At 36.6% G+C, this 27,516-nt stretch overlaps 1 protein-coding gene across 1 annotated transcript; it reads left to right on the forward strand.

Moving 5' to 3' along the window:
* Nucleotides 1–255: 255 nt before the first annotated feature.
* Nucleotides 256–25,588, forward strand: CHORDC1 (cysteine and histidine rich domain containing 1). Its single transcript, XM_080642692.1, has 11 exons — nt 256–483; nt 4,851–4,900; nt 7,382–7,438; nt 9,763–9,920; nt 12,057–12,157; nt 12,802–12,860; nt 16,693–16,763; nt 17,858–17,963; nt 20,921–21,040; nt 21,495–21,557; nt 22,000–25,588. Exons 1-11 carry the CDS (start codon nt 420–422, stop codon nt 22,144–22,146), a joined length of 996 nt encoding a protein of 331 aa, XP_080498818.1. The 5' UTR covers nt 256–419; the 3' UTR covers nt 22,147–25,588.
* Nucleotides 25,589–27,516: the final 1,928 nt, after the last annotated feature.

A 27,516-nucleotide genomic window follows, 5' to 3' on the forward strand; every position in this document is an offset into this window, starting at 1 on the left:
GTGTAATTGCAGTCTTGAGAGTAAGAGGGCAGTATCTGCGCGAGTCACCCGGAGCCAACAAGGAGCTGCGAAAAGCTGGTCACTCCCTCGGACGCCCAAGCTTTCCGCGATCCAGGTTTTTCCGGTAACATCTGGGCCCACCTCCAACCTGCAGCCCCCGCCGCCCCGCCAGAGTCTGACCCTGACCCTGACCAGTTGCAGTCCCGCCCCCGGCCGAAGCCCCGCCCTTACCTCTTCCTCCACCTCCCCATCTCTGCGCCTGCGCGACCGGAAAATTCGCGAAGGTTCCTGACCTGAAAGCGGCCGTTTCCGGAAGCCGGCTGCCGCCCAGCCGGCAGACCTGAGCTTGCAGCGGGAGCTGTGCGCGCACCGCCCTGCGGCCCCGGTGTTGCGCCTGACTCGGATCGCTGGGGACGGAGATGGCCCTGCTGTGCTACAACCGGGGCTGCGGCCAGCGCTTCGATGCCGAGAGCAATTCCGACGGTAAGAGAAACGCGCCAGCCTGCGCTCCCCGCTCCCCTGCATCCCGGGGGACGCCCGCGGGCCCACGGTGTCCTGGGTCCTCCCACGAGCCTTCGCCCCGCTGCCCCCGATCGGGTCCCTCCCGAGCCCCCTGGCAGCGCCTCCCACGTGCGCGGACCCCTCGGCGGGAGCCTGTGTCCGCCGCCCGCACCCCGGGGCGGCTTTCCCCGCGGCTGCACATGTTTCCCGGCCGCTCACTCTCCAATTCGACTGGAATTGAGAACACCTTTCCCTCCAGCCACGTCTCGGAGGAAGCAAGAGTCAGCCATGTGCTCCTGGTCTCCCTGAGCGGTTGATTTGCAGTGATTGTGTGTGTGTGTGGTGTGTGTGTGTGTGTGTGTGTGTGTGTGTGTGTGTGGTGTGTGTGTGTGTGTGTGTGTGTGTGTGTGTGGGTGGTGTGTGTGTGTGTGTGTGTGTGTGTGTGTGTGTTTGCAATACCGACAGCCGCACAGAGACTGGAGGACTGGGCAAGTGGGCGGGTTATCCCAGCATTTCGGTTCGGCCTGGTTGTATTCGTGTAGAAGTTTGTCTGAAAGCCGGCTTGTGGCGTGTATGGTAGACCCCCTGTTATAAACTTACTTTTGTAAGTGTACTTGGTTAGGAACATTATTCTGTATCTCAAGTGTTGATACACCCGCCCCGGTGGGTGGTACAGCCGTGGTTGTGTTGGGTATTTTTGCTCTGGCCTTTCTATTTTAATAACATGCCCTCCCTCCCTGGTCGGTGTGGGTCAGTGGTTAGAGCCTCGCCCCGTGCACCAAAGGGTCGCGGGTTCGATTCCCGGTCAAGGGGCACGTACCTGTGTGGCAGGTTCCATCCCGGCCCCTGTCGGGGGGTGGGGGGAGGGGTGCGTGCGGGAGGAAACCAGTGGATGTGTGTCTCCCCTCCCTCCCTCCTACTCTCTCTAAATATCAATGGGAAAAATAACCTCCGGTGAAGATTAACCAAAATAAATTAAATAACATGCCATGTATGGATAAAAGTGATAGAATTAACTCCACAACATCAAGGTGTAGCATTAAGGATGTACAGTAAAAGTTAGTCACTAGACTAGAGGAAAAATAGAAAGTGATCAATGAACTTGAATTTTGATTGGCGAATGGGATAAAGAAGTGACTTGATTATTTGAATATTGAGGGAGGTGACACTTATTCAAATTCAGCTCTAGCACTTAGTGTATGTTTTCTATGTGCTAGACATTATAACATTATCTCATTTTAATTTTCACAACAACCCTGTGAAGTAGGTATTATTCACAGAGGCTGAGTTCAACATGGTAGCAACATGGTTCCATGTTGTGAAGGAGATTAAATCTCCAGGCTCTGAGATCTCTGACATATTTGTCTTGGTGCACAGGTGAATTGGTGGCATCATTTAAAATAAGAGCATTGACAAAACTCTAAGGAAAAGATAAATCCAATCTTTGTACAGTACTCAAGCGATTGTCTTTGACATTTTAATAATATTAATGTTAAGTTATTCAAGGGGGGAATTGTGAGATTTCAGTGATGACATAATTGAGAAGTGAGGGGTTTTAAAGCCCGCTGCTATTGGTAGCCTATGTGAAAAGTAAACTGCCTTGCCCTAGGCTGTTAGCTCAGTGGCTAGACTCGCAGGGGTTCTCAAACTTTTTAAACAGGGGGCCAGTTCACTGTCCCTCAGACCGTTGGAGGGCCGGACTATAGTTTAAAAAAGAAACTATGAACAAATTCCTATGCGCACTGCGGGCCCCGGACGAGTCAGCTGCTAAGCAGGACAGGCAGCGGCACCCGGCGGGCCAGATAAATGTCCTCAGCGGGCCGCATGTGGCCCACGGGCCCTAGTTTGAGGACCCCTGGTAGAGCGTTGGCCTGCAGACAGAAGGGTCCCGGGTTCGATTCCGGTCAAGGGCACGAACCTCGGTTGCAGGCTCCTTTCTGGCCCTGGACTTGGTGGGGCTCATGGAGGAGGCAACCAATCCATGTGTCTCTCTCATCGATATTTCTCTTTCCCTCTCTCTCCCACTCTAAAAATCAATGGAAAAATATCCTCCAGTGAGAAAAAAAAAGTAATCTGCTTTAGTGTCTGCATGTATTCTACTTTAACTTAATACTGAGTAATGGTGAAAGGCTGATGCTTGGTTGTACCGGACAGTATGTTTATTTATAGGGTGTTAAAATTAAGAGGAGATACACCATTTTTTGGAAGTCAGCTCTGTGTGTGTCAAATGGTACAAAAAGAGATTGGGGGTGGGGGACAGGAACGCCAGAGGAGTATACAGTCTCCTCAGCAGTACCAGAATCAGCTGGGAGCGCCCATCAAGTTGCCTAAAGTCCTTTGCTTTAGGAAAATGGGGATTATTTAGAGCAGAGGTGGGGAACATTCAGCAGGTGGTGTAAGGCTCGCAAAATCATTTGGTCTGGCCCTTCCAACGCATTAGGGTTGAGTTAACCACTACCATGTTGTAACTTCTTACCCATAAAATATTACTTGGAGAAAAACTGGTTAAAGTGCTACAGAAAGGCTAGAGAGGACATTGTCCATCTATTTGTTGCTTGCTTTTGAAAGCAGTGATTTTCCGATGTTGTTCATACTAGTTGTATGGTTAAGACCTGACTCATTGCTGCTGCTATTCTGCCAAAAACTGACCATTATTATGATAATGCTTCTTACTGTTATGCATTTATACCCCTGACTCTTTGTAAATTTGGCATTTTAAAAGTCTCTATTCACTACTTTGATTCCCCTCTCAATTTCATATCCCTCTGCACATTCATTTCTACTTTGAACCTCCTTTTTTAGTCCTTAATTCTTTTACTACCCTTAATTAATAGCTTTTTTCTAATCCATGGGTTTATTTACTGTGCCATGAAAATACTTGACACTTTCTTGTTCTGTTTGCTAGCTTAGTATCTAGATAACACCTGGTTACTAAGTTAGGAAACCATTTTTGGCTGTTAAGGCAGGGATAGGGAGATTTCCATAAGTACCAGTATTTAATCAACACCAGGCAGGAGTCAGAGGTTGTAACAATTGAAATCCAAACGGACATGAAGGTTGAGCAAAACATCTTATAAGAAAACTAGAGGCCCAATGCACGAAATTCGTGCAAGGGGCTTGGCGCTTGCAGCTGTGGTGTCTTGCCTCGGCCCTCACAGTCCTGGTTTCGTCCAGAAGGTTGTTCAGCTGTCTGGTCTAATTATCATATTACACTTTTATTATTATAGATTACACAGGTATGGAACTGAACTGTTTTTTTTCCTAGGCTTGATAAGTGTGTCTGTCTATTATGTGACTTTTTCCAACGTAATTGCCCATACTGCAAACTGTACTAGAGCCCATTTTCATGAGAGAGTTAGGTAAAAATTGGTGGTGTGATAAAGAAAGGTATAAGGAAATATAGAATAACAATCAGTGAAAATAGACTGTGGAACTTCACCTTCTTTTTAATGAGATTCATCTCTAAGAATTGACACGTGTTTATGAAAGTTAAATTAGCAATTAGATAGTACAACAGTTTTTAAACTTTTGAACCTATTCTCCTAAAATATCTTTTTGTTAATTCATTCCTGTCCTAAGATTATCTCTTAGGTAATCTTAAAGTTTGACAGTATTTTTCTAAAAACAGAATTTAAAGGTAACAGTCAAAATCCTGGAGCTTAAAGTTTTGGTACTAAAATTTTACTACAAAGATTAGAGAAATACAGAATGTAATTTGTTATACTTGAACAATTCGGCATTATTTTTAACTATAGCTATCATACTCCTGAATTAGAACTTTATTACTATTTTAATACAGTGTTATATTAAGCACTGTGTGCCATGCATCATATTTGAGCATTAGTGAAGTTTTAAGGAAAAGTATTACCTGCATTTGGAAAGAAGATAAAGTGTTAACACCTGAGCACTAACAGGTTTGGCTCAGGAGATAGAGCATTGGCCTGCAGACTGAAGGGTCTAGTCCAGGGTTTGATTCTCCTTAAGGGCATGTACTTCCTTGCAGGCTTAATCTCTGCCCCTGAGGCAACCAATCAGAGAGAGAGAGAGAGAGAGAGAGAGAGAGAGAGAGAGAGAGAGAGAGAGAGAGAGAGAGAGTCCCTCTATCCCTCCCTCCTTTCTGTGTGTGTGTGTATGTGTGTGTGTGTGTGTGTCCCTCTATCCCTCCCTCCTTTCCTCCCTTCCTCCCCTCTTTCTTCCCCCTTTATCCCTCCTTCCCTTCCACTCTAAAAATCAATGGGTAAATGTCCTCGGGTGAGGATTAACAACTACAACAACCAGATGTTAACACCTGAAGGAAATAATGTTATTTATTATAAAGTAGTATTTTTTTTTTCTCTGTTTTTGGCCAGATGCTTGCACATACCACCCAGGTGTACCAGTCTTTCATGATGCATTAAAGGTAGGAACTTGATATATTTCAGCCTCTTTGTATTTATAGAGTAAATTTAGAGCTGTAATACTAAATCTTTATTTTCTCATCTTTTGTGGTTCTGTTTTCTTATGACCATTTTGGGATGATTTAAGCAAGTACTCCACTAAATGCAGGGGCAGATCTTTTCCAGTTATAAAATTGTTATTGCTATCCCAACTCATTTTCTATAACCCTCACTTCTTCACTTTCCTAATTTTGAAGGGAAATGAAATTAGTTTTGAATCTTAATCTCAATCTGTCAGACAGCTGCTGTCTAATAAGAGCAGCTCCTAATTTTAGGAAAGATTGTTAATAAACACTTAATGGTGCCAATCTCGGGACAGCATGTAACTTCAGAGTGAAAGTAAACAGGAAAGAGATGCCACCTGTTTCCCACCTGTTCTTTGATCTGGAGAAGTAGTGAAATAATAGAATGTTGTTTGTCCAGGTTTTTCATGGTGAGTTTATTGGCCTTTTAAAATGTATGATAATATGGTACATTTCCCATTATATATCTTAAAAAGATGTTGCAGCATGGCTACATGGTTTTAGGTGTGGCTACTTCTTCTTAGGAACATTAACAATCTCATTGAATGTTTTAATACTGTTGATCCCCTTTGAATTTCTAATATACCATTCAGAGAGTAGTTGGATCTTTTTTGACATTTAGCTGTTCCATAGCCAACTATAAACAAAGATGTACAAGCAAATAGCAAGTTTATGTTATTCTAGTTAGTTTTAAGTGAGGAAAACAGAACAAATATTCAATAGGGCAAGTTGAGACCTGACTCCTCCTTATGGCTTTTTTAGCCTTTTTAACAAACTTATAAGGATGGAAACTGTGATTCTGTGGGAATTTTTTTTTTTCCAGGAGTGAGGGGTGTTTTAGCTTTCCTGGCCTACCATTTATTCTAAGTTTAGTTTTCTTATTGCATGTTTTTCTTTTTTCTTTTCCTTGATGTTTTCTTCCAATTTATTAACCATAGTCATACTTTGCTTCTCAGTCTTCGACTTCCTACTTTCTCTCATTTCGTTAATTCATTCCTCTCCCTTAAATGTTACCTCTATGGCTTCTCCAACATATTTCCATTTCTGTGTCTAATTGGCAACTGCAGAACAGTGGACTCTTATTCCAAAAATAGCCTGCCTCTCAATCTTGCTCCTGCTAGATATCACTAACTTTCCAGTCATTCAGTCCATCACTCTTTTTTACTAAACAACAGTTAATCATTCTGATTAATGAATGCTAATGATTTTACTTTGAAGTATTTTTATTTCTCTCTTCTCCAACCCTACTGTTTATTACTGTCTCTATAAACATTTCTTGAAGACTTAGACTTGCTAAGACTACTGGGTTTCACAGCTCAGTCGATTTTAGACAAACTTTGTAAGTCATATAGTGTCTTCTGTTGCCAGTTTTATACTTGATGAAGTAAGAAGTTAAACATTGCAGTAACAAAAGAAAGAACATTTTAATATTCAAATGAGAAGAGGTACATTTAGAGAAAAGGACAATCCTTCTTAAGAAACAACAGGAACCTTATACTCACATACTTAAATTTATCCTTTATTTTTTCTCATTATGAGGACTACCATGGATCCCAGATTGGCATTTGGGAACAACTAGTCTGTATCATCTGTGTAGCCCAGTATCCCCACCATACTTGATAAAATTCTTCATATATAGTTAAGACAATAAAGCCTTTTCTTGGAATAACTTCTCTGATGACTATATTATTAATGCTATTTAAACCCTTTATATAAAGTTGTAGTAACTTTTCATCTGTATCAATTTAGAATAAAAAAGAGAATTACATTTCAAAATAAAGGAAATGTGTATAAAATTTTTCTTTAAAAAAACAAAAACAAATCACCTCTAAGTGCATATTGTGAAAAAACTCACTACCAAATTCTTCAAGCGGTATATTTGGTAGGGGTCGGGGGGTGGCATGAGACCCAGATGGGTATGTGCAAAGCTGGCCCTTCGTCTATATTTCAGGCCTCCAAAGTCTTGCTGCCTTTTTATTTCCTCATTCTCAGTACTACATTGGAATTAAAGTTCAAGTCATTTTTTGATGAGCCAGTTGATATTTTGTTCAGAAGTTACACAGTAGATAACAATTTCTATATTTTTATGCTTCTGACTGAAAAGATCATTTAACCTTCAAAGATCTAACAGTGCTTAGGTTACTACATTAATTAATCTGTGTTATTCTGAAAATAGGTAGAACTCGTATTTTGAAGAACAGCTACAATATTTAGAAACTAAATTATTATAATTATTTCTCTGATTTAGCAGATCTTTAAAGCACTTCACTTTATTTTTAAAAAATTTATGAAATACACAAATATATATGTAAGTCACTTCAGGATTCAAGAAGATAAGTACAAGTAGAGTATTTTACTGGGTTGTGGTTCTCATGCAAATACAGTTTTCTGTTTTGTTTTTTTCTCTCTCATGTTTCATAGGGTTGGTCTTGCTGTAAGAGAAGAACAACGGATTTTTCTGATTTTTTAAGCATTGTGGTAAGTATTACTTTTTTTCTAGATTATCTCCTGAAGAGTACATATTCTGGGAAGCTACAGATTTAAGGAATCTGATTCAGATGAGGCCCTGTTAACTTGCAAATCATACTTTTTTTTTTTTTTAAATGGAGCTCACCTCCTTGCTCTAGTCTTTAAAAAATAGGAATTTATTTACCTGTTTTAGAGATTAAAATTTCAAGTTCTCAATGTTGGTTTGTGCTTGATGTAAGTAGTCCTAAAGGAACATCAAGAAGATGGAAGGTGGTAGGCAACAATTTAATACATTTTCAGTTAGGAACAATACATTTTTATCAAGTCAGAGATACCATGGAAATGTACCATTATTTTATATACTTGTAAGAAAGGAAACTAAAGCTGTTAATTAATTGACTTGTCATTAATTTTATGATTTCAGAGATGTTAAAATGTATGTATGACTCAGTGGGATATCAAAAAGGTAGCTAGCATTTATTGTATGTTTGCCACCTGTCAGATGTGCCACATATTCTATTATTTTATTCAGTCCTCTCAAAAAATATCTTACCATTATCTCCTTTACTGGTGAGGAAACTGAGATTTGAGAAGATGAATTAACTTGTTCAAGGTCATGTAGCTAGTTAGTAGCAGAACCTGGGGATTAGATTGAGGCCCTTTTTTATAAATAATTTATAGAATTCTCTTTGTGAGATCTCCAGAATTTGTTTTCTATCAACAAGAATTTTGTGTTGTATGTTTAATAGAGAGTTAAGTAGATATTTATGAAATGTTATTCAGAAGCTCTTTTAAAAATGCATTATTCAGATATAATATCTATCCTATCTAATAAAGAGGGAATATGCTAATTGACCATCACTCCATCACAAAGATGGCTGCACCCACAGCTGAGGCTAAGTTCCCATAAGGAGCCTGAACGAGCAATCAGCAGGGACCTGAGGCTATGCCCTCGCCCTGCCTTGCCCCCGTGGGGCTTGACAGGGGACCTCAGGCTGTGCCCCCAGCCCTGGCATCAGGCTGGGGGAACCTCAGGCCGCACCCCCTACCCCAGCGCCAGGCTGGGCAACCTCAGGCCATGCCCCCCACCAGGTGGGGCTTGATAGGGGACTTCAGTCCATGCCCCTCACCCGGCACCAGGCCGGGGGACCTCAGGCCATGCCACCTACCCCAGCACCGGGCCAGGGGACCTGAGGCTGCGCCCCCTGCCTGGCTGGGCTTGACAGGGGACCTCAGGTCGTGCCCCCCACCCAGCGGGGCTTGACGGGGGACCTCAAGGTGCACCCCCAGTGCTGGGTCGGGGGAACTCAGGCTGTGCCCCTGCCCAGTGGGGCTTGACGGGGGACCTGAGGCTGCGCCCCCCTCCCAGTGCTGGGCCGGGGGACCTGAGGCTGCACCCCCTGCCTGGCGGAGCTTGAAGGGGGACCTCAGGCCATGCCCCCCACCCAGCAGGGCTTGACAGGGGATCTCAGGTCATGTCTTCCACCTGGCAGGGCTTGATGGAGGACCTCAAGGCACGCCCCCCGCCCCAGTCTGGGCTGGGGGACCTCAGGTCATGCCCCCTGTCCTGGTGCCGGGCCAGGGGACCTGAGGCTACACCCCCTGCCTGGCAGGGCTTGACAAGGGTAGGACTGGCCGGGTCTGGATCTAGCCCAATGGGGGGTGGGGGGCCAGCTGACACTTCTATTATAGAGAAAGGGCAAATAGCAATATTAAATTATTTCCTCTGATTAATCCCCTTTTAATGTGCACGAATTTCATGCACTGGGTCACTAGTATATATATAAAAGGCTAAGCAACAGGCCAAATGGCCAGTAACTATGACATGCACTGACCACCAGGAGGCAGATGCTAAATGCAGGAACTGCCCAGTGACAGCAACTTTGCAGATTGCCCTCTCCCACTCCAGGACCCCTCGGGGGATGTCGACAGCTGGTTTCATCCCAATCCCGCAGACCAGGCTGAGGGTCCCCACCTGCTGAAGCAACTCCGCTCACTCCACAGATGCCCTTCGAGCCCCGGCGCCACCCCAGGTGCAGCCATCTGGGGAGAGATTGCAGGAGGTTGGCTCCAGGGCGTGTCCGGCCAGTCTCACTCAGTCCTGCCCTGCCAGCCACCATCTAATTTCCTTTCAATATGCATGAATCTGTGCATCAGGCCTCTAGTTTACAAATAATAGTAAATTTGGAGTCTTATTTTTACTTTCTTAAAATAAGTCAGTATGATAAAAGTGAAGAAGAGGACTTATTAATAAAGAATTAAAAATAGTATTTCTATTAAGGCATGTGAAATAGATGAGAGGGTAACTCTTAATGAATACCTTTCACTAACAGGGCTGTACAAAAGGTAGGCATAATAGTGAAAAGCCACCTGAGCCAGTCAAACCTGAAGTCAAGACTACTGAGAAGAAAGAACTATCTGAATTGAAACCCAAATTTCAGGAGCACATCATTCAAGCCCCTAAACCAGTAGAAGCAATAAAGAGGCCAAGGTACATGTCTTACAGTTGCATATTTTTGTCACACTTGAATAATAGCATTTGTTCCTAGTATTATGGTTTTGCATAATTGCATTTGTAACAGTTGTTTAGGTCACCATCTTTTTTACCATTTGGTTTTCCTTTAGATATATCTTTTATTTTTATTCCTCCTCAACTTGAGGCCATGTACACAGTAAACTTAATTGCAGACTTGGTCACTGTATCATCATAGTTATTGGGGTGGGGGAGCCACACATCCGCCTTGTGCCTTGGCTTGTGTCTTTCTCACTGTGGCATAGTGAGATTCTGTAAAGGAATTGTCCTTTTCATCAATTTGAGTTGAAAAGAACTTAGAGGTCTTCCTTCTCATTTTCTCTACTGTTTCTTGAATATCTTTTAGGACATTCTTGACAGGAAAATTTTTAGTTCCCTTTCAAATCTAGTAAAGAAGAATGTCCTTTTATTTCAGAGGGGTCCATTATATTGTTACTAGATCAGCATGTGATTTTCCCTTGTATTGAGCCAAAGTCTCTTTTGTCTCTATTTTGTCACTTAGAAGAAGCCTAGTGCCAACTTTTACTAGTACTTACAGATGCCTGAAACTATTAATCTCATTATTACTGACTTTGATTTAGATAGCATATCTGCTAAAGTTTTTAATGTACTTGATTTAAATAGGATATCAGTTAAAGCACTTTTGCTCAATAGAATTATATAGAGTCTTCATACTTGCCTAGACTCAATTTTATATTCCTACACATGCATATTGGGTGCCACTGTTACACCAGGTCTTATTCATGTTGCACTTGAGTGCTGAATTGTTTTAGAACCAAAGTACAAGAATAAAAAAATGAATTGGACTTTGGCCTCAAATATGGCTCCTGTTGATATTTTATTTACACTATGGACGTAGGGTTTCCCACCTTTTCCTTTATTGATCTTACTTAAATGTATAGCGTATTGAATTATATCAGACCAAGATAAGAACCCCAAGAGACTTTTTGATTATTTGTTTATTTAAGCAAACTACTTAGAATGATTTTTATTCCAACTTCACCTTATTAAAAATCATGAGAGACTTTATCAAATGCCTTGCTTGGCAGTCTAAAAAGTTTTTTTTTAATTATCAGAAAAAGACAAGAATTGTGGCATGACTCCTTAAGTATTATAGTGTACTTATAATACTATAATTGTCAATATGAGTTACTATTTTTTTTTAAATAATGGACTACTACTAATTTTACTTTAGAAGAAGTGAGATAAATATTTTATCCTATATTTGGTGGTATTGTAGAGATTTTGAGGATATAGGTTTTTATGTACTTTGTTAATGGCCTCCTGCATCAGAGGTTTCATTTCATTAAGGATGTAGAATGAATAGGCTTTATATTTTCATTCCTGAGTTTATTAATAGTCTTAATATCTATTGAATGGGCCTTAAACAGATCGTACATATGTCACTTAATTATATGAAATGCTAGCGGAAGCTGTTACTGTTTTATTAACTCTACTAAAATTGCCTGGTGATACATCTGAATTTACAGATATACCAGTGTCCACATAAAGTGAATTATCTTCACCAGTTAGGAATATGATTCACTTAGTACATATTTATTGCTTGTTTATTATATACTCAGCATTTTGCTTAGTCATGAAACATAAAAGTACATCATGGTCCCTTCCTTGGGTATACTCATCTTGACAAACTTGGATTGCCACTCTTTATTTCCTTCCCATTAGCCTATTGATTGATAATTTATTCTGTTGGCAATAGCATGATTATTTGAAACTTAATATTTTAATATCAGAACCTTTTCTGTTAAAACTTAGACACGTTAATACATTATAGCAGTTATTTGGAAAAACTTCCCCTGGCTGGTGTGGCTCAGTTGGTAAGAGCGTCATCCCATACACCAAAAGGAGGCAGGTTCAATCCCTGGTAGGGCCCTGTGAGGAGGCAACCCATTGATGTTTCTCTCTCTCCCTTATTCTCTCTAAAAATCAGTTTAAAACATTTATAATGGGAAAATCTTGGTTCACACATGATTTGGCTTCTTTCAATAAATAGGCTCTTAAATATATTTATTTTTAGTACAAATAAATATTTTAGTACATCAATGATGGTAATAAAATTTCAAAATTCTCCAGCCCAGATGAACCAATGACAAATTTGGAATTAAAAGTATCTGCCTCCCTAAAACAAGCACTTGATAAACTTAAACTGTCATCTGGGAATGAAAAAAACAAAGGTAAGATTTTGTTTTGTATGTTGCAATTATTTTTCGTACAATTAATTATCTAAAAGCGAAAGGAGCTGTATAACTTACTGAATATAAATATAAAAAATACATATGTAGCACATTGTAGTAAAGAACTTTCTTGTTTTTTAAATGCCAGTAATACCTCAGAATGGGTATGTGGTTTATTTAAAATGAGAGCCTGTTAATTAAATTATTTTTCTTCTTCAATTCATTACTATTTTTTAAACAGTAAGATAAATTTCTTTGATAATTGTAAATGTTTCCTGTGCACTTGATAAAATATATTCCCTGACCTATACTTGATACCCGTGGGAGGAAAGAACCCTTTCATGATTTCTCTTCAAACAAGGTTAAGATATTGGATGTAATATTGTATTAAGAATAGAAATGTGTCACATAGCCTTTTAGAGATATCGGTAAAACCTAATCACAATAGTTGGCTTATTAGCTTATTTCCTGAAAGGTCACATAGAAAACTTAGTTACTTAAAATGCTTAATTTTAATATGTTAATTTTTTTGTATTTAGATTATTTTTTAAAATATTTGTTTTATGGAAAAGATTACTTTTTAAGAATGGCACTATAGTAAAGTGTTCTGTTTTAATGTTTCTCATTTGATTTTTTTGTTTCAGAAGAAGACAGTGATGAAATTAAGATTGGGACCTCATGTAAAAATGGAGGGTGTACAAAGGTATATATTGTAAAATTTGTGTTGAATCATGGAAGTAAAATATTAATTTTGGAAAAGTGTAATTTTATAAATCAATTCAACACACATTTGTGTGCCTACTACATGTTGGGCACTGTGCTATGAGCTATGGCTTGTGAACATTGATAAGGGACTGTCTGAGGAGCATATCTGAGAGAGTCATGGGATTAAATAATCCTAATTTAGTCAGCACTCACTGAGAGCTTACTATGTGCCAGACATTGTTTAAGGTAGGAACATAGTAGATTAAAGCAGAAATCTCTGTTGTTGTGAAGCTGATAGTCTAGTTTAGAGGAAAGAACAACAGATAGGTAATTAAAATGAATTCAGATAGTTATGAAGACAAGGAAATAGCGTGAAGGTATTTAAATCAGAATGTTAAGATAAATTTTTTTATGAAGTGGTGACACTAAATCAAAAATTTGAATTATGTATGGATGAGTTAAGTAAATCTTGGAGTAGACTCGGGAGTAGTATGTATAGAGGCTTTAGAGCTTGTCTATTCAAAGAATTATGAGAAAGGTCAGTGGGGCTTGGATAAAGGTGTGTAAGTAAGTAGTGGAAAAGAGAGGTGTGCAACATTATGGAGGTCCTTAAAAGCCACAATGAGGTGTTTGGGCTTTATTCTAAGTAAAATGGGAAGCTATTATCTGTTTTAAGGAGGGGTTTAAAAAATTTTGTCTTTGGCTGCTAAGTGGCAGTTATAATGGGGCAAGAGTGAATTTGAAGAAGGAAAAGTAGTTAGGATATTATTGTGAAAGACCAGGCAGTGAGACTAGAAAGTATGTTTTTTAGAAGAGCTTACATGGGGGATGTAATCAAACATCTCAGTGAGGCTTTCCTCCCCCCCCCCCCCCCCCCCCCCGCCCCCAGCTCTATGTAAAATTGCATACCCTCCAACACTTCCACTCCTCTTTTTCTCCATAGCACTTCACACCTTATGGCATACTACTTATTTTGCATATTTATTTTGCTAATGTTCCATCTAGTTTTCCATTCCCCTCCTTCCCTTATATAAAGTTTAGAAGGAAATGATTTTATTTGTTTTGCCTCTTTGCTGTATTTTGAGTGCTTAGAGCAGTGCCTGGCACATGGCAAATGCATGTAGAATGAATGATATCTTGAAGTATTAGCAGGACTTGCTAATGAACTGGAAGTGAAGGAAGGGGGCTTGTATCTCTAGCATGTAGGTGATTGGTGGAGCATTGTTGAAGAAAGAAGATGAGTTGGAGGGAGCAGGTTTGTAGTTTATTCTCATGTCAAGTTTGAGATCACCATGCTATTTTAGGGATGGAAATATAAACGTCTTCACAAAGGTAGAAGCAGTAAACGATAATTCTTGGGGTAGGAGAGTCGGTGCAAGTGGTAGGGTAGTGGAGAAAGAGACACAGAAAGAAGGTATCCTGGATGAATTTTGAAAAACAATGATATTTCTGTAAATGGACAAAAAGGAAAAGGACATACTAGTATATCCCAAGCAGAGATGTGGTAAAAGTAGCATGCAGAAAAACAAAAAATAGTTAATAATGGAACAGAATTTGCTCGTGCAAAGTTGAGATTAAAAGAGATAAATAGGGGCCAGATCCTGAAAGGCTTTTATAATGCTCAAAAGTGAGACTTTAGGTTATGAAGGCTATTACAGAAAATTATTACTGTTTTTCATTGGAATATACATTTAAAGACGTGCAAATACAAGTTGATAGCTTGAGGGATTTTCCAAAGCAGAACCCTTCTTATGCCTCCTCTCTTTATTCACTCTCCCAAAGGTAACCACAGTTTTCTATCAACATAGATGAGTTTTGCCTGTTTTTGAACTTAATGTAAATAGAATCATGAGGAACAGGTATCCTTGTCTCTGTCTTCTTTGCCTAATAAAATATTAGGGTGATCTTTGTTGCATTAGCTATGGTTTGTTCATTTTCATTGCTTTGAAATATGCCGTTGTTTGAATGTGCCAGTCATTTTATCCTTTTTACTGTCCTTTAAATTTTTGGATTAATGATACTATGAACATTTTTGTGCATGACTTTTGGAACAGATGTACACATTTCTGTTAGAGATATGACTAAAAATGGAATTGCTGGATTATAGTGTGCATATGTTCAGCTTTAGCAGATATTTTGGCGTAGTTTTTCAAAGTGGTTGTATTTACACTCCTACAGCAGTTTGTTAGGCTGGTTTCATTTGTTCTACACCTTGGTAACACTTTGTAATATCGATCTTTTATATTTTAGCCTTTCTGGTGGGTATGTAGTATTCTCATTGTGGTTTTAATTTAACTTTCTAGGTTATGAGATTGAGTACCTTTCTATGTTTTTATTGGCTATTTGGATATCCTCTTTTGTGAATGTCCAAATCTTTTACCTATTTTCCTATTAAATTTGCTTTTTCTTACTGATTTTTGAAAATCTTTATATTTTTTTAGATAAAAGTTTTTTTGTTAGAGACAGTATACGTTTTCACTATCTTAACAGCTTTTGATAAATAGAGGCTCTTTAATTTAAAAAAAATCCAGTTCATTAATATTTTCCTTTGTGACCAGTGTTTTCTGTGTCCTGTTTAAGAAATCTGCTTACTTCAAGGCCCTGAATGAGAATCTGTTATTATAGTCTCACTAGGAGCCCAGCGCACGATTCGAAATCATGCGGCACTGCCCACACTCGAGTCACTGGTCCGGCCCTGCCTCCCTCTCCGGCCCTTGAAGCAGCCCGGCCACTGCTGATCAGGCCCTTCCCCAGCACAGGCACACGGAGGCCCCTGCCGCCCTGCCCCTGATGCTGTCTGTGCAACCTCCTGTCCGGTCGACCTGTTACGGCGTCCCGGTTTATTAGCATATTTTGCTATTTTATATATATAGATTGCCTAAAATCATGAGAAAGGTTAGCAATTTCAAATTGATGTTTTTAAGTCAAATTGACAGTTTTTGATAGACTGCATATGATTGGAGGGAGAGGAAAAATTGAAGAGGACTTACAGAATTTTGCTTTGGGAGATTGAGTTGATACGGTGTCATCAAATAAGGTCGGAAGACAAATAGGTTTGGGGGGCAACAGTGTTAAGTTCAGAATCTAACATATTGAGTTTCATGTTCTTATGGTATATCTTTAGGAGATACACATACCCAGGATTTTGGATTTACAAAAGAGTAAATGTACAGAATTTTATTTTCTGTACTGTAGATAGTTACAGTAAATACCAAAATAGAAAATATATTACTGGCTGCATCTATGTATTATTAACATAACTTTTTGTGAATTCATCTGTAGAGCCTTCACCTACAGCAGCAATGGGGCCCGGATCTTCCGGACAAATCCTGGATATATATATATAGGTCTGCAGCTCCTTTTACCCTTCATAGGGATAAGAAATCATCACTCCAGAACTTGCAGAATTGCTTACTAGGTTTTCCATATTAATTCCTAATACCCACACAGATTTTACTATGCACATAAATCATACTGTAACTGCATTTCTGATGAGATTCCTAATCTCTTGGTTTTAATGTTCTGTAAATTTAAATACCTCACTATGCTTGGATGTGACTTCATACCAAAAAGTCTGAAAGTATATTAATACATCCTATTGCCTACTTTTCTATTTGCCTTTTTCATAGGGGACTGAAACTTAAGCATATTCAAATAGGAATAATTTTTCATTTCTTATTGAAATGGCCTGGGTGAATTTGTGACTATTCTAGGTTATGTTATTTCTTGAGCATTTTCATAGTTCATAGAGGTCACCACTACTACAAATATGTGTGAAATGTAACTGAGGTATGAAGCTAATATTGTTTCTTTTTTTTCATTTCTTTTAGACATATCAGGGTCTACAGAGTCTAGAAGAAGTCTGTGTATATCATTCTGGTGTACCTATTTTCCATGAAGGGTAACTTACTTATTAAAACTTTATGGGAGAGGTTAGAAAAGTTAATATGCCTTTAAACATTATTTGCCCTGCAGTAAATTAGATATTTTTATTTGTATTGTGTAATCTTTACAATAATCTAGAAATGTGGGTTTTGTCTTTTTACTCGTGAGAAACGGAAGAAGTATTACAGTTAAGTAGCCATTGTGACTCAAACCTCATGTTTCTCCTTATTTTATATTTTAATAGAAGCCCGATGCACGAAATTCGTGCAAAGGGCTTGGCCCTCGCAGCCCCAGCTGCCTTGTGGCCCCGCAGCCCCGTCCACTGGTCATTCTAGAAGGTCGTTCCAGAAGGTCATTCCACCGTCCAGTCTAATTAGGATATTAGCTCTTTATTATATAGGATGTGATACCTATTTGAGCTAAATAGTTTTTTTGTTGTTTGAAGGACCATTTTGCACATTGCCGGACATTTGTAATTTTTGACCTTGGGCACTAACAACACCAACATTGTGGTGTCCAAAAACCCATACTTGTCTACAGCCCTCGGTTGAGAGCCTCTCATTATCCTGTAGTTTATAGAAAAACTGTTGAAATCTTCCATTCTGTTTCCACTATTCTTCAGAAATCAAGCCCAAAGTTTTACTGTAATTTTTGTCTTCTAGTGTTAGATTTTTATCAAGTATGTAATAGTGGGTTTCATTATTCACAACCCCAATACTTTGGGATTGACCTTCACAGATGTGCAGACATTAGTTTTTAGTTTGTTTGCATGTTTTCATTTTCCTAGGTTATTAAAATGTGAGGATATAAAACTGTGGTCATAGCACTCTTTGGTAGCTTCATGAGGACACTGGAGCTGTCAGTGAAAAGCTGATTTGTAATTCTGTGGTGTTTTTAAGCACCATTACTTAGGAGATCCAAAATTGTTATAATAGATGACATTGTGGTTTTAAAATTATTGGTCTTGATAATATTAACTGGTTACTTAAATTTAAGATACTAAAGTTGCACACTTACTGATTTTTTTACATCACACTTATCACTACGATACTTCTGGACTTAATTGGTTGTGAGATTTTATTTCTGAAATTTTTCTATGATAATTTAAAGGATGAAATACTGGAGCTGTTGTAGAAGAAAAACTTCTGATTTTAATACTTTCTTAGCCCAAGAGGGCTGTACAAGAGGGAAACACCTGTGGACGGCAAAAGATGCTGTAAGTAACCTTTTCAAGATCACATATTAAGGTATATTCATCTCTATTATTTTTTAAAATTTGAGATTATCCTGTCTTTAGATTAAAAATAAGTTTGTCTCTATCTCACACAGAGTTTTGATGGGCCTAAAAACTAAAATTAACCTGAGTCAAACTCCCAGAGCATGCCCTTTGATCAGAATAGTCATTGTATATATTGATGCCAGTATATACATTTTTATGAAATACTTAAGCCTGGAGACATTTTTAGATATTTTTCTGTAATTCCGTGGTTTATTCCCACTTTTTTTTAACAAAAATCACTTTTCTGCTCATTTGATGTTATTGATCATTGAGACCTTTGATTGTCTTTTGGCCTCTTAGAAGTTCATTCAGCCATTTACAGATGCACAAACACTGCATCTGGTGGCCAAAGAGGAGTATTGCAGACTTGTTGGAATTGTTTTGAATGCCTTTGCTTGCAGGGAAATTGATCAACAGAAAAAAGAAAGCATCAGTTCTTACTTCCCTAGGTAGCTTTTTAAAAAGACTTGGGGCTCTGCAAATAATTCCTCCAAATCCCAGTAAGCTGTAAAAAAGCAAGCAGTTTATTGCTAAATAAGTGTTTGAGAGGTATTATTAATGTATTATGTAGTAGTTAGATTTATGTGCTGCACTGGCACTAATAAATCCAAGGCAAACCTTTTCAGTATATGTCTTTTAACTTTAAAAGTAATTGTAAATTTTCAAATTGCTGTAGGGATTTATTTCTTCTGCATGTGAGTATTCTATATTTTCTGCCTTTTAATAACACATGGTTGGAGATTATAAATACAGGGTGGGACAAAAGTAGGTTTATAGTTGTGATTACCTGAAACACAGGATTTATTCTTGTATTATTAATTATTGTATTATTTTCATATGAACAACTATAATCTTTTGTCCCACACTGTATATCCCTCAAATTATAATTCATCTATCACAAAACTTCTAGGTGTGTTTTATTAGCAAAAGAGTGAAGTCTCCTTGTATTTTCTCCTAGGTCCAAAAATTTGAAGATTTCATTTAAATAAATGGTTGTTTTTATTATATGCAAAAGTTTTCAGAATAGAACCCTTGAGATTTTTTTGTAAATTAAAATAGCTTTATTTTTCCTGTTTATAGAAAAGAGTAAGCAGAATTACAAAATTGTGTGAAAGAAAAGTTCACATTGTTTAAAAATTTGCCATTTTAAGTGTAAAATTCAGTAGCCTGAAGTACATTCACAATGTTATGCAATCATCACTGCTATCTTTTTCCAAAAGTTTTTGATTCAAACAGAAATGCTATACCATTGAATCAATATCTCCCCATTCCGCTGCCTCCCCATTTCCTTGGTAACCTCAACCTATTTTTTATTTCTACAAATTTGTATATTCTAGATATATAAGTGGAATCGTGCAATATTTGTCCTTTTGTGTCTGGCCTATTACAGTTGGCATAATATTTCCAAGACTTATCCACACTGCAGCATGTTTTAATACTTCCTTCTTTTTGTGTTTATGTGTGTATCTCACACTTTATCCATTCATCTCTCCCTTTTTTTAAAATATATCTGTTTTAATTTATTTCAGAGAGGAAGGGAGGGAGAGAAAGATAGAAACATCAGTGATGAGAGAGAAGCATCAATTGGTTGCCCCTCTGTGTGCCCCCTACTGTGGATCGAGCCTGCAACCTGGGCATGTGCCCTAATTGGGAATGGAACTGTGACAACCTGGTTCATGGATCAATGCTCAATGACTGACCCACTGGCCAGGCTCTTCATTCATCTCTTGATAGACACTTGGGTTGTGTTCACTTTTTTGCTATTGTGAATGATACTACAATGAACATTGGCATGCAAGTATCTATTTGAGTCCCTGTTTTCAGTTATTTTGAGATATATCCAGGGTTTTTGTTATTTTTAATGCATACGTATATCAAGTATTAAGTGTCTAAGCCAGTGATCTAATGGCAAAAAAAAAGTGAAAAAAGTAATTTAAATGCAGTTAGTATAATTGTACCAAAATACAATTGTAAATAGTTTTTTACAACTATAGTACCTCACAGTTTCCTGCATTATTTGACTAACCCTCATTTATAAAACAAATCACAATTTGTCTTTTTAAAATAGTTGCTGATAATGTACCACTGGCAGATAATAATTTCCACAATTATAATTAATCAAAATACTACTTCCACAAATTCTCATCTTTTTCTACATGTTATTATGAGAAGAAAATAATTATGCAATAACAATAACAAATAGTTGTGCCCTAGCCAGTTTGGCTCAGTGGAGATAGAGTATCGATCGACCTGCAGCCTAAAGGTCTTAGGTTCGATTCCAGTCAGGGGCACATGACCGAGTTGCAGGCTCGATCCCCAGCAGGGGGCCTGCAGGAGGCAGCCAATCAATGATTCTCTCATCATGGATGTTTCTATTTCTCTCCCTCTCCCTTCCTTTCTGAAATCAATAAAAATATTTAAAAAAAAAATAGTTGTAAGTAGTCAATTATTTTTTTCCAAATTCCAATTAGTAGGAAATAAATCAAAGATTCCTATGCATGAGATTAATATATTGTCTGGTTATACCATTAAGCAAATGTCTTTCTCACTTCAGTCTTCAAAAATGTTTTTATGGCTGTACTTAATTTTAAAATTGGATAAAATTTTGTAGGAGTTCTTAAATTGCATTTTTTAATATATGTTAATACTTATGGCTCTAAAAGAAAAAAATAGAAGGAATACATGTGTTCTCAAATCATAAAACTGTAAAGGTTCTTTGTATCATGATATATTTTACTATTCAAACTTTTTGATAGCAACTTTAGAAGTTTACTCTAGCATTAAAGGTAATTACATGATAATTTTTTCTCATGTAGATAGGTCTTTAAAAAATTCCTCTTTTTAAGAAGTTACATGGAGCTTTGTAAATTCATAAAGGTTATCTTATATTACAGGGGAAAAAAGTTGTTCCATGTAGACATGACTGGCATCAAACTGGGGGTCAAGTCACAATTTCAGTATATGCTAAAAATTCACTTCCAGAACTTAGTCAAGTAGTAGCAAATAGCACATTGGTAAGTACACTAAAGATCTCTGAGTAAAAATTATCTTTATACATTTATTCTTTATGTTGATGTAATAATTGCTCTTATTTGAACTGGCTTTAGGGTAAGATCTTTTCATCTTTCCCATTTGAAAAAAATAGTGTGAAATTACTTTTAAAGGAACTATTTTAAATGAAAATTTCTACATAATACAGTTGTGGAGCATTCTGGAGACACCGTAGTAGCTTAGAAAATGTATCAAATAATATGGTACTTAGTTCTCTCAATGGGAAATTTCAGATATAATAATTTTTCTTTTCTGTTAATGGTTTTTTCAAATAAAAAGTACAATATTGGCAGTTTGTTAAAATGGCTTAAATGATTTTTATCAATATATTCTTATTTTCATAATCATTGTTTTATATCATAAACCTTGAGTTTGGATTTGATCAGTTATTCAGCTTTCTATAAACATCTTTTTCAGTTAAATGTGCACATTGTATTCGAAGGAGAGAAGGAATTTCATCAAAATGTGAAATTATGGGGTGTAAGTATTATGAATCCAGCATAATAATTTAAAATACCATTTGTATAATAAAAGGCAGTACTTTAGTAATTATTCTAACCAAAAAAGGTGAAATCTAAGTATTTAAATAGCATTAGAGTCTTGGAATTTTTTATTATTAAAATAGGTAAAGCCGAAACCGGTTTGGCTCAGTGGATAGAGCGTCGGCCTACGGACTGAAAGGTCCCGGGTTCGATTCCGGTCAAGGGCATGTACCTTGGTTGCGGGCACATCCTCAGTGGGAGGTGTGCAGGAGGCAGCTGATCGATGTTTCTCTCTCATCGATGTTTCTAGCTCTCTATCCCTCTCCCTTCCTCTCTGTGAAATATCAATAAAATATATTAAAAAAAAATAGGTAAGACCATTATTTTCCTGTAAGACTACACTACCCAGGTTTACTTTAATTCTCTTTGATATTTTGCAGGTGATTGATGTAAAGCGAAGTTATGTAACTATGACTGCAACAAAGATTGAGATCACCATGAGAAAAGCTGAACCAATGCAATGGGCAAGCCTTGAACTGCCTGCATCCAAAAACAAGGAAAAGCAAAAAGAAGATAAAACAGAATAAATTGAGAGGGAATAAAAAGTTATTGCCTATTTCAGAATTCTTAATATGTGGTGAAGTAGTGGCTTGCTGCTGTAATCTTTTGTTTTGTTGTTATAGTTGAATCTGGTATTTCAGGGTCAACAGTGTAGGTTCTTAAAAGCCAAAGTCTATCTTTTTGTGCTGCCTTTATTTTCTTCCTTTCTTTCTTTTTTTTTTGTTTAACTAAGATTGATTATTCATTTCTCCTCACTAATAGAACTATAGTTGTGTCCCATACTTGAAGAAGCTAGCAAATAGCTCATAAGTAGAGTAGTTCTTAGTATAATATTGTGTTAAACAGATAAATATAAAGTAACATTTCTATTATTCCATAATTAGTAAAGCAAGATGGAATATCAAATTTTTAATTAGTTTTTTCATGAGTTTGTGTTCCTATAATACTTGAAAATCTTTCTTTAAAAGTTAAAGCTCCGCAATGTTTTTTTCCACTCGGACGGTTAATTTCTGTAGGAGGATTAATTGTGAGGTAGTGTAGTAATTAGTTAAAGAGGAATATATGCATTGATTAATAAATTACAATTTATTTGCAGCTTATTGCAAAAAATTTACATCAGTACCTATATTACTTGCAAGGCAGTATCACTTAAGAATACAGGAAACATAAATAAAAAATATAGAGGTATGAATTTATTTAAAATTCATCATTTTATAAGACTAAGCAATAATGTTAAATATCTCCTGATTATAAAGTCTTGGTATAGTGTGATGGCTAAATTGTATCTGAATCATAGGCCACACCCTCTTAATATTTTTAATTACATATAAAGAGAAACTAAATATATATATCTGGCTTTCCTGATGGTAAACTATAAAATTATAGAAATACATTATGGAAATACACTAGAGTTTCAGAAAACTAAATATTTGAACTTTGCTTTATGACAGTTACTACATATTAAAAAAAAATAGTGTAATTGTTTTATTGGGGTTTTTTTAGGCTTTCATGAACAGTTTGACAATTCTAGGTGATACAATATTGATTATATATTGTACTTTATTAAGTAAGTATCACAGAATTAGATTGTTTATGCTTATTGAACCCATTAAAAGTTAGATTACTTTTTGAGGTAGTGCAGAGCTCACAAAGAGAATGAAAAATATTATGAAGGCCAAAACTCTGGCAGAATTTTTGGGCATGAATTATGCTTGCATAGATTAAAATGATTATTTCCTAAGCCCTTTGAGTGGTTCTTCCCCTGCCCCTGCCCCCCCTCTACCCCCGCCCCCACGATGAATAGGATTTTTATCATGGAAAATTTGCTGAAATACAATTTTAGTTAAAGAGTATATCTCACTCTATAAATAACTATTAGATGTAGTTATGTAATTGTTAAATGGCTTAGCTCTGTTACAAATAAAGATGTAAAATATGGCAACTAGGCTTTCATGATATTAAAATACTGTGGCAAGAAATTTTTGGCAGTAAAATTGGTATCCAAATAGAGTATATAAGTGAATTGTATTTAAATTTTGTAACGTTAGCTTTCATAACTTAGGACCTGGGTTCAATAGGACACATGCAATCTTCATTGTTTAGGGGAAAGGTTGCTGCTATTTTGATTTGAGGTAATGAATTAATATACCCTTTTTTATGTGTCCTTCTTTGAGGCTGTTTTCCCCTAAACACCCCCTTACTATGTTCTGTGTGATTGAACTATTATTTAAAGCAAGTGGATTATACACCTAAGAGTTAGTTACAAAGTACTGACTTTTGTATTGTTTTTGGATACAGCATACTCTTTAGTCTGGTTACATTAGTGACCCTTCTGTTCTTCATTTCCACGAACTTCTGAATTTGCTGGCCAGATAAAAATCTAAATGATACTTCTCTTAAACTCATACATACATATAGCAACACATTTATAATTAGGTAAAATGTGTTTTTTTATCAGTCTTTCAAAAAATTAAAATTCTTAACTTTTATTAAGTTGTTTCTCTAAAAATATACTTTGTCTTTCTCAGCATTGCGAGTAATTACTATAGCAAAGCAGTCAAAGCTAGGTTTATTATATACTTGGTAACTAATTTGACAGCTAAACTAATCATGGGAAACATTATTTTTCTTGCCTAGCACATTTGCTAGTAAGGTCCTAAGAAGTTGAGCTTTTATTTCTTTTCAACCTCTTATTTTTAGGTAAGTTTAGATTTATAGAGGAGTTGTAAAAAAAAGAAGTACAGAGTTCTTTATATGTTATGTTAATCTTACCCTTGTGTTAAAATCTTACATAATCATAAAACATATAAAAAATTCAGAATTAGTCTTGATACAATACTATTAACTAAAGTAGAACATTAATTTTGACCATCCGTTTTTAGAGGAACACAATTAAATGGTAGTTCTTGAGACATATAATTTTTGGTAATAATTTAAGCCAGGAATTTATAAACCATTAAAAATATAAATTGAAATCAATCTACCATAGACAAATGTTTATAGGTCAAAGGTTTAACTTCTTGTTCTAACCATATACTGGCAAAGGACTATAATGATCCTTTTTATTATAATTTATATTTTAAACCATCAATTTTTATTTTTATCATGTATAACTTTTGTTTGGTTTTCTTTAGACAATTCTTCAGCCATCTATGGTAGAGAGAACCTTAAAGAATTCTTGCAAATACATTAAGTGACTTTGGATTATTGCTCTGCCACCCCTTGCTTTTTTAAAAAAAATCAGTCATTCTACAGTTTGAAAATGCTTGTCATGCATACAACCTCAATAAACTTTTTAAAAACTCATGTACAAGGCCTGATGTCAGTTTTAGGGCATTTGGGTATGTACTCTTATAACTTTTTTTTAATAGCCAGGTTCTTTCAAGTTATCAGAACATTAACGAGTGTTTTTGTTTCATTACAAATTACTTTGATCTAGAACTCATATTTGGTATTTGATTTGATTCTGTTGCTTATATAATTTCTTGTCCTCAGTTCTAAAATGGAAAAACTAAGTCCGTCTTGTTTTTAGGTTTTGTTGTTTTTTGGGGTTGTTTGTGTTTTGTTGTTGTTGTTGTGTGTTGTATGTGTCTTTTTCCCCATATATTTTCATTGTTGGTTTGTTGGGTAATTGGGAAGTTGGTTTTTTACCTGATTGCTTTCTTACTGTCCAAGTATCTTACAACTTAAACTCATCTGGAATTGCTGCATGGCGTGCCTTGTTAAGTAAGGGTAAGCGCACAGGGTTGTATATGTGTGGCATTATCCTTAAAATACTGGTCTTGCAACGTTTTCTTCTGTGCAGTTATTGTTTGATGTTAAGTTTTTATGTAGTTCTTAGTTGTAATTCATTCAAGAACAGTTTTTCTGAACAGCATATTTTTATTAAATGCTAATTAATGACTTTTTAGTTTTCCAATTTACAAGGTTATTTAATGTCTATTAAAATGAAATAAAACTTCCAGCCTTAAACATTTTTATGTTATTTAAAGGTTGTGTCAAAATAATTTAACTTGCCATTCATTTTTGATTATGCTATTGTCCAGATGGATTATCTTTTTTTAAGGCTGATACTTTGAGTAAAAGTACTGGTGTTAAGCCTGGGAACAGGGAAACATCTCTCCTCAAAAAATGGGTCTATTAATGCTTTTTTAAAATGCTTATCCTTTCCTTCACAATGTTTATTTCAGTTTGCAGTTCCAAACTTCCTATTTTATTTCTATGATTAATTTGTCAGTGTCTGTATCTTCTCATAAACTGCATATAACTTTGTGTTTGGGCCAATCATTTCATCCTCATTTTTTTAATATTTGGCATGTTGGTTGGCTTTTGTAAATATCAAGACACGCAGGATTTGTGATGGGCCAGTCACTGTCAGGACTTCAGTGAATATGAACTTGATCCTCATGACAACCCTATCAGGTAAATTCTATTACTATATAACAGGAGAGAAAACTGATTTATGGCACAGGTTGAATAGCTTGACCTAAGTCAAAATGAGTGAGTTGTGGAGTGGAGAATTCATACTCAGGCATCCTGGCTTTGTGTTCTGTGCTCTTCACTGTTCTTTGCTGCTTATGTCTGTCATTTGAATTAATAGGTTCCATAAAGCATGGGCACATGGCAAGGAAAACTAGTAGCACTGTGTTTGGTCACCAGGACCACATATTTTAGTTTCATATATTTTGTTAGAAAATAAATTTATAAAATATGTCCTTTTGCATGGATGGTTTTGGTTATAACAATAAACTCATCATTTGTGATTTGGCAACTCGTAGGGTCTCCAGTCATAATCATCAGTTGGAAAAAAAATTTTTCCATTGCCATTTTGATAGTGATATGTATTTTGTATGTAGATGGGAATTCATATCTACCTGATAAGATGTAATGAACATCAACTTATCTTTGTTTTGGCCATTAATATGAATTAGAGTGTCTGCAACATAAGAAACATACAAGATTGTAAACCTAGGGACAGATAGCGAAGGATCATTTGAATTTTTTCCTTTTGTCTTTTAGGCCAAGTCAGTGGTTATCAAAATATCAGTTCTAGACCAGTGGTATCAGCATTTCAGAATCTGTGACAAATGCTAATTTTTTCTTTAATATCAGATCTGAATCAGAACCAGGGTGATGCCCCAAAAATTTGCAGTGTATTTTGTGTTTCATTGTGACATACAATAGAGTTTGAAAAACACTAGCAGTGAGTCTAATTAGGCTTTTTTTTTTTTTACTTTATCAGCTTATATATTTTGTTATTAATCTCATCAGATATATGGTATATACAAATATTTTTTCTCCCATTTTGTAGTTTCTTTTAAATGTTTCTTTTATTGTGCAAAAGTTTTAAATTTTAATGTAGTCCCATTTGTTGGTTTTTCCTTATGTTATTTGTGCTTTAGTTGTCATATCTAATAAATTCTTGCCAATACCCATGCTAAGAAACTGCTTCTCTACATTTTCTTCTAGGAGTTTTATAGTATCAGGTCTTATGTTTAAGTCTTTAATTTTGAATTTTTGTGTGTGGTGTAAGATAAGGATCCGATTTCATTGCTCTGCATGAGTTTATTCAGTTTTCCCAGTACAATTTTCCCAGAGTACTCTTTCCCCATGGGACACTCTTGGGTCCTTTGTCAAATATTAGTTGACCATATAAGCAGGGATTAATTCTGAACTTATTACATTTGTCTTGCTAGTACCATACTGTTTTTATTGCTGTAGCTTTGTCACACACAAAGTGTGGTAACTCCAGCTTCGTAATTTCTCAGGATTGGTTTGGCTATTTGGGGTCTTTTGTAGTTCCATACAAATTTAACAATTTTTTTTTTCCTATTTGGTGAGGAATGCCATTGGTATTTTGATGGGGATTCCATCGAATATGTAGATGCCTTTGGGTT

This window comes from Plecotus auritus (assembly GCF_963455305.1).
Source record: "Plecotus auritus genome assembly, chromosome: 9".
NCBI classification, from domain to species: domain Eukaryota; kingdom Metazoa; phylum Chordata; class Mammalia; order Chiroptera; family Vespertilionidae; genus Plecotus; species Plecotus auritus.

Coding starts and splice junctions, on each gene's coding strand:
- CHORDC1 (XM_080642692.1), top strand. CDS start 420: ATGGCCCTGCTGTGCTACAACCGGGGCTGCGGCCAGCGCTTCGATGCC. Junction 12,158..12,801: donor TGGGAATGAAAAAAACAAAG/GTAAGATTTTGT, acceptor TTTTTGTTTCAG/AAGAAGACAGTGATGAAATT. Junction 21,558..21,999: donor AAAATGTGAAATTATGGGGT/GTAAGTATTATG, acceptor GATATTTTGCAG/GTGATTGATGTAAAGCGAAG.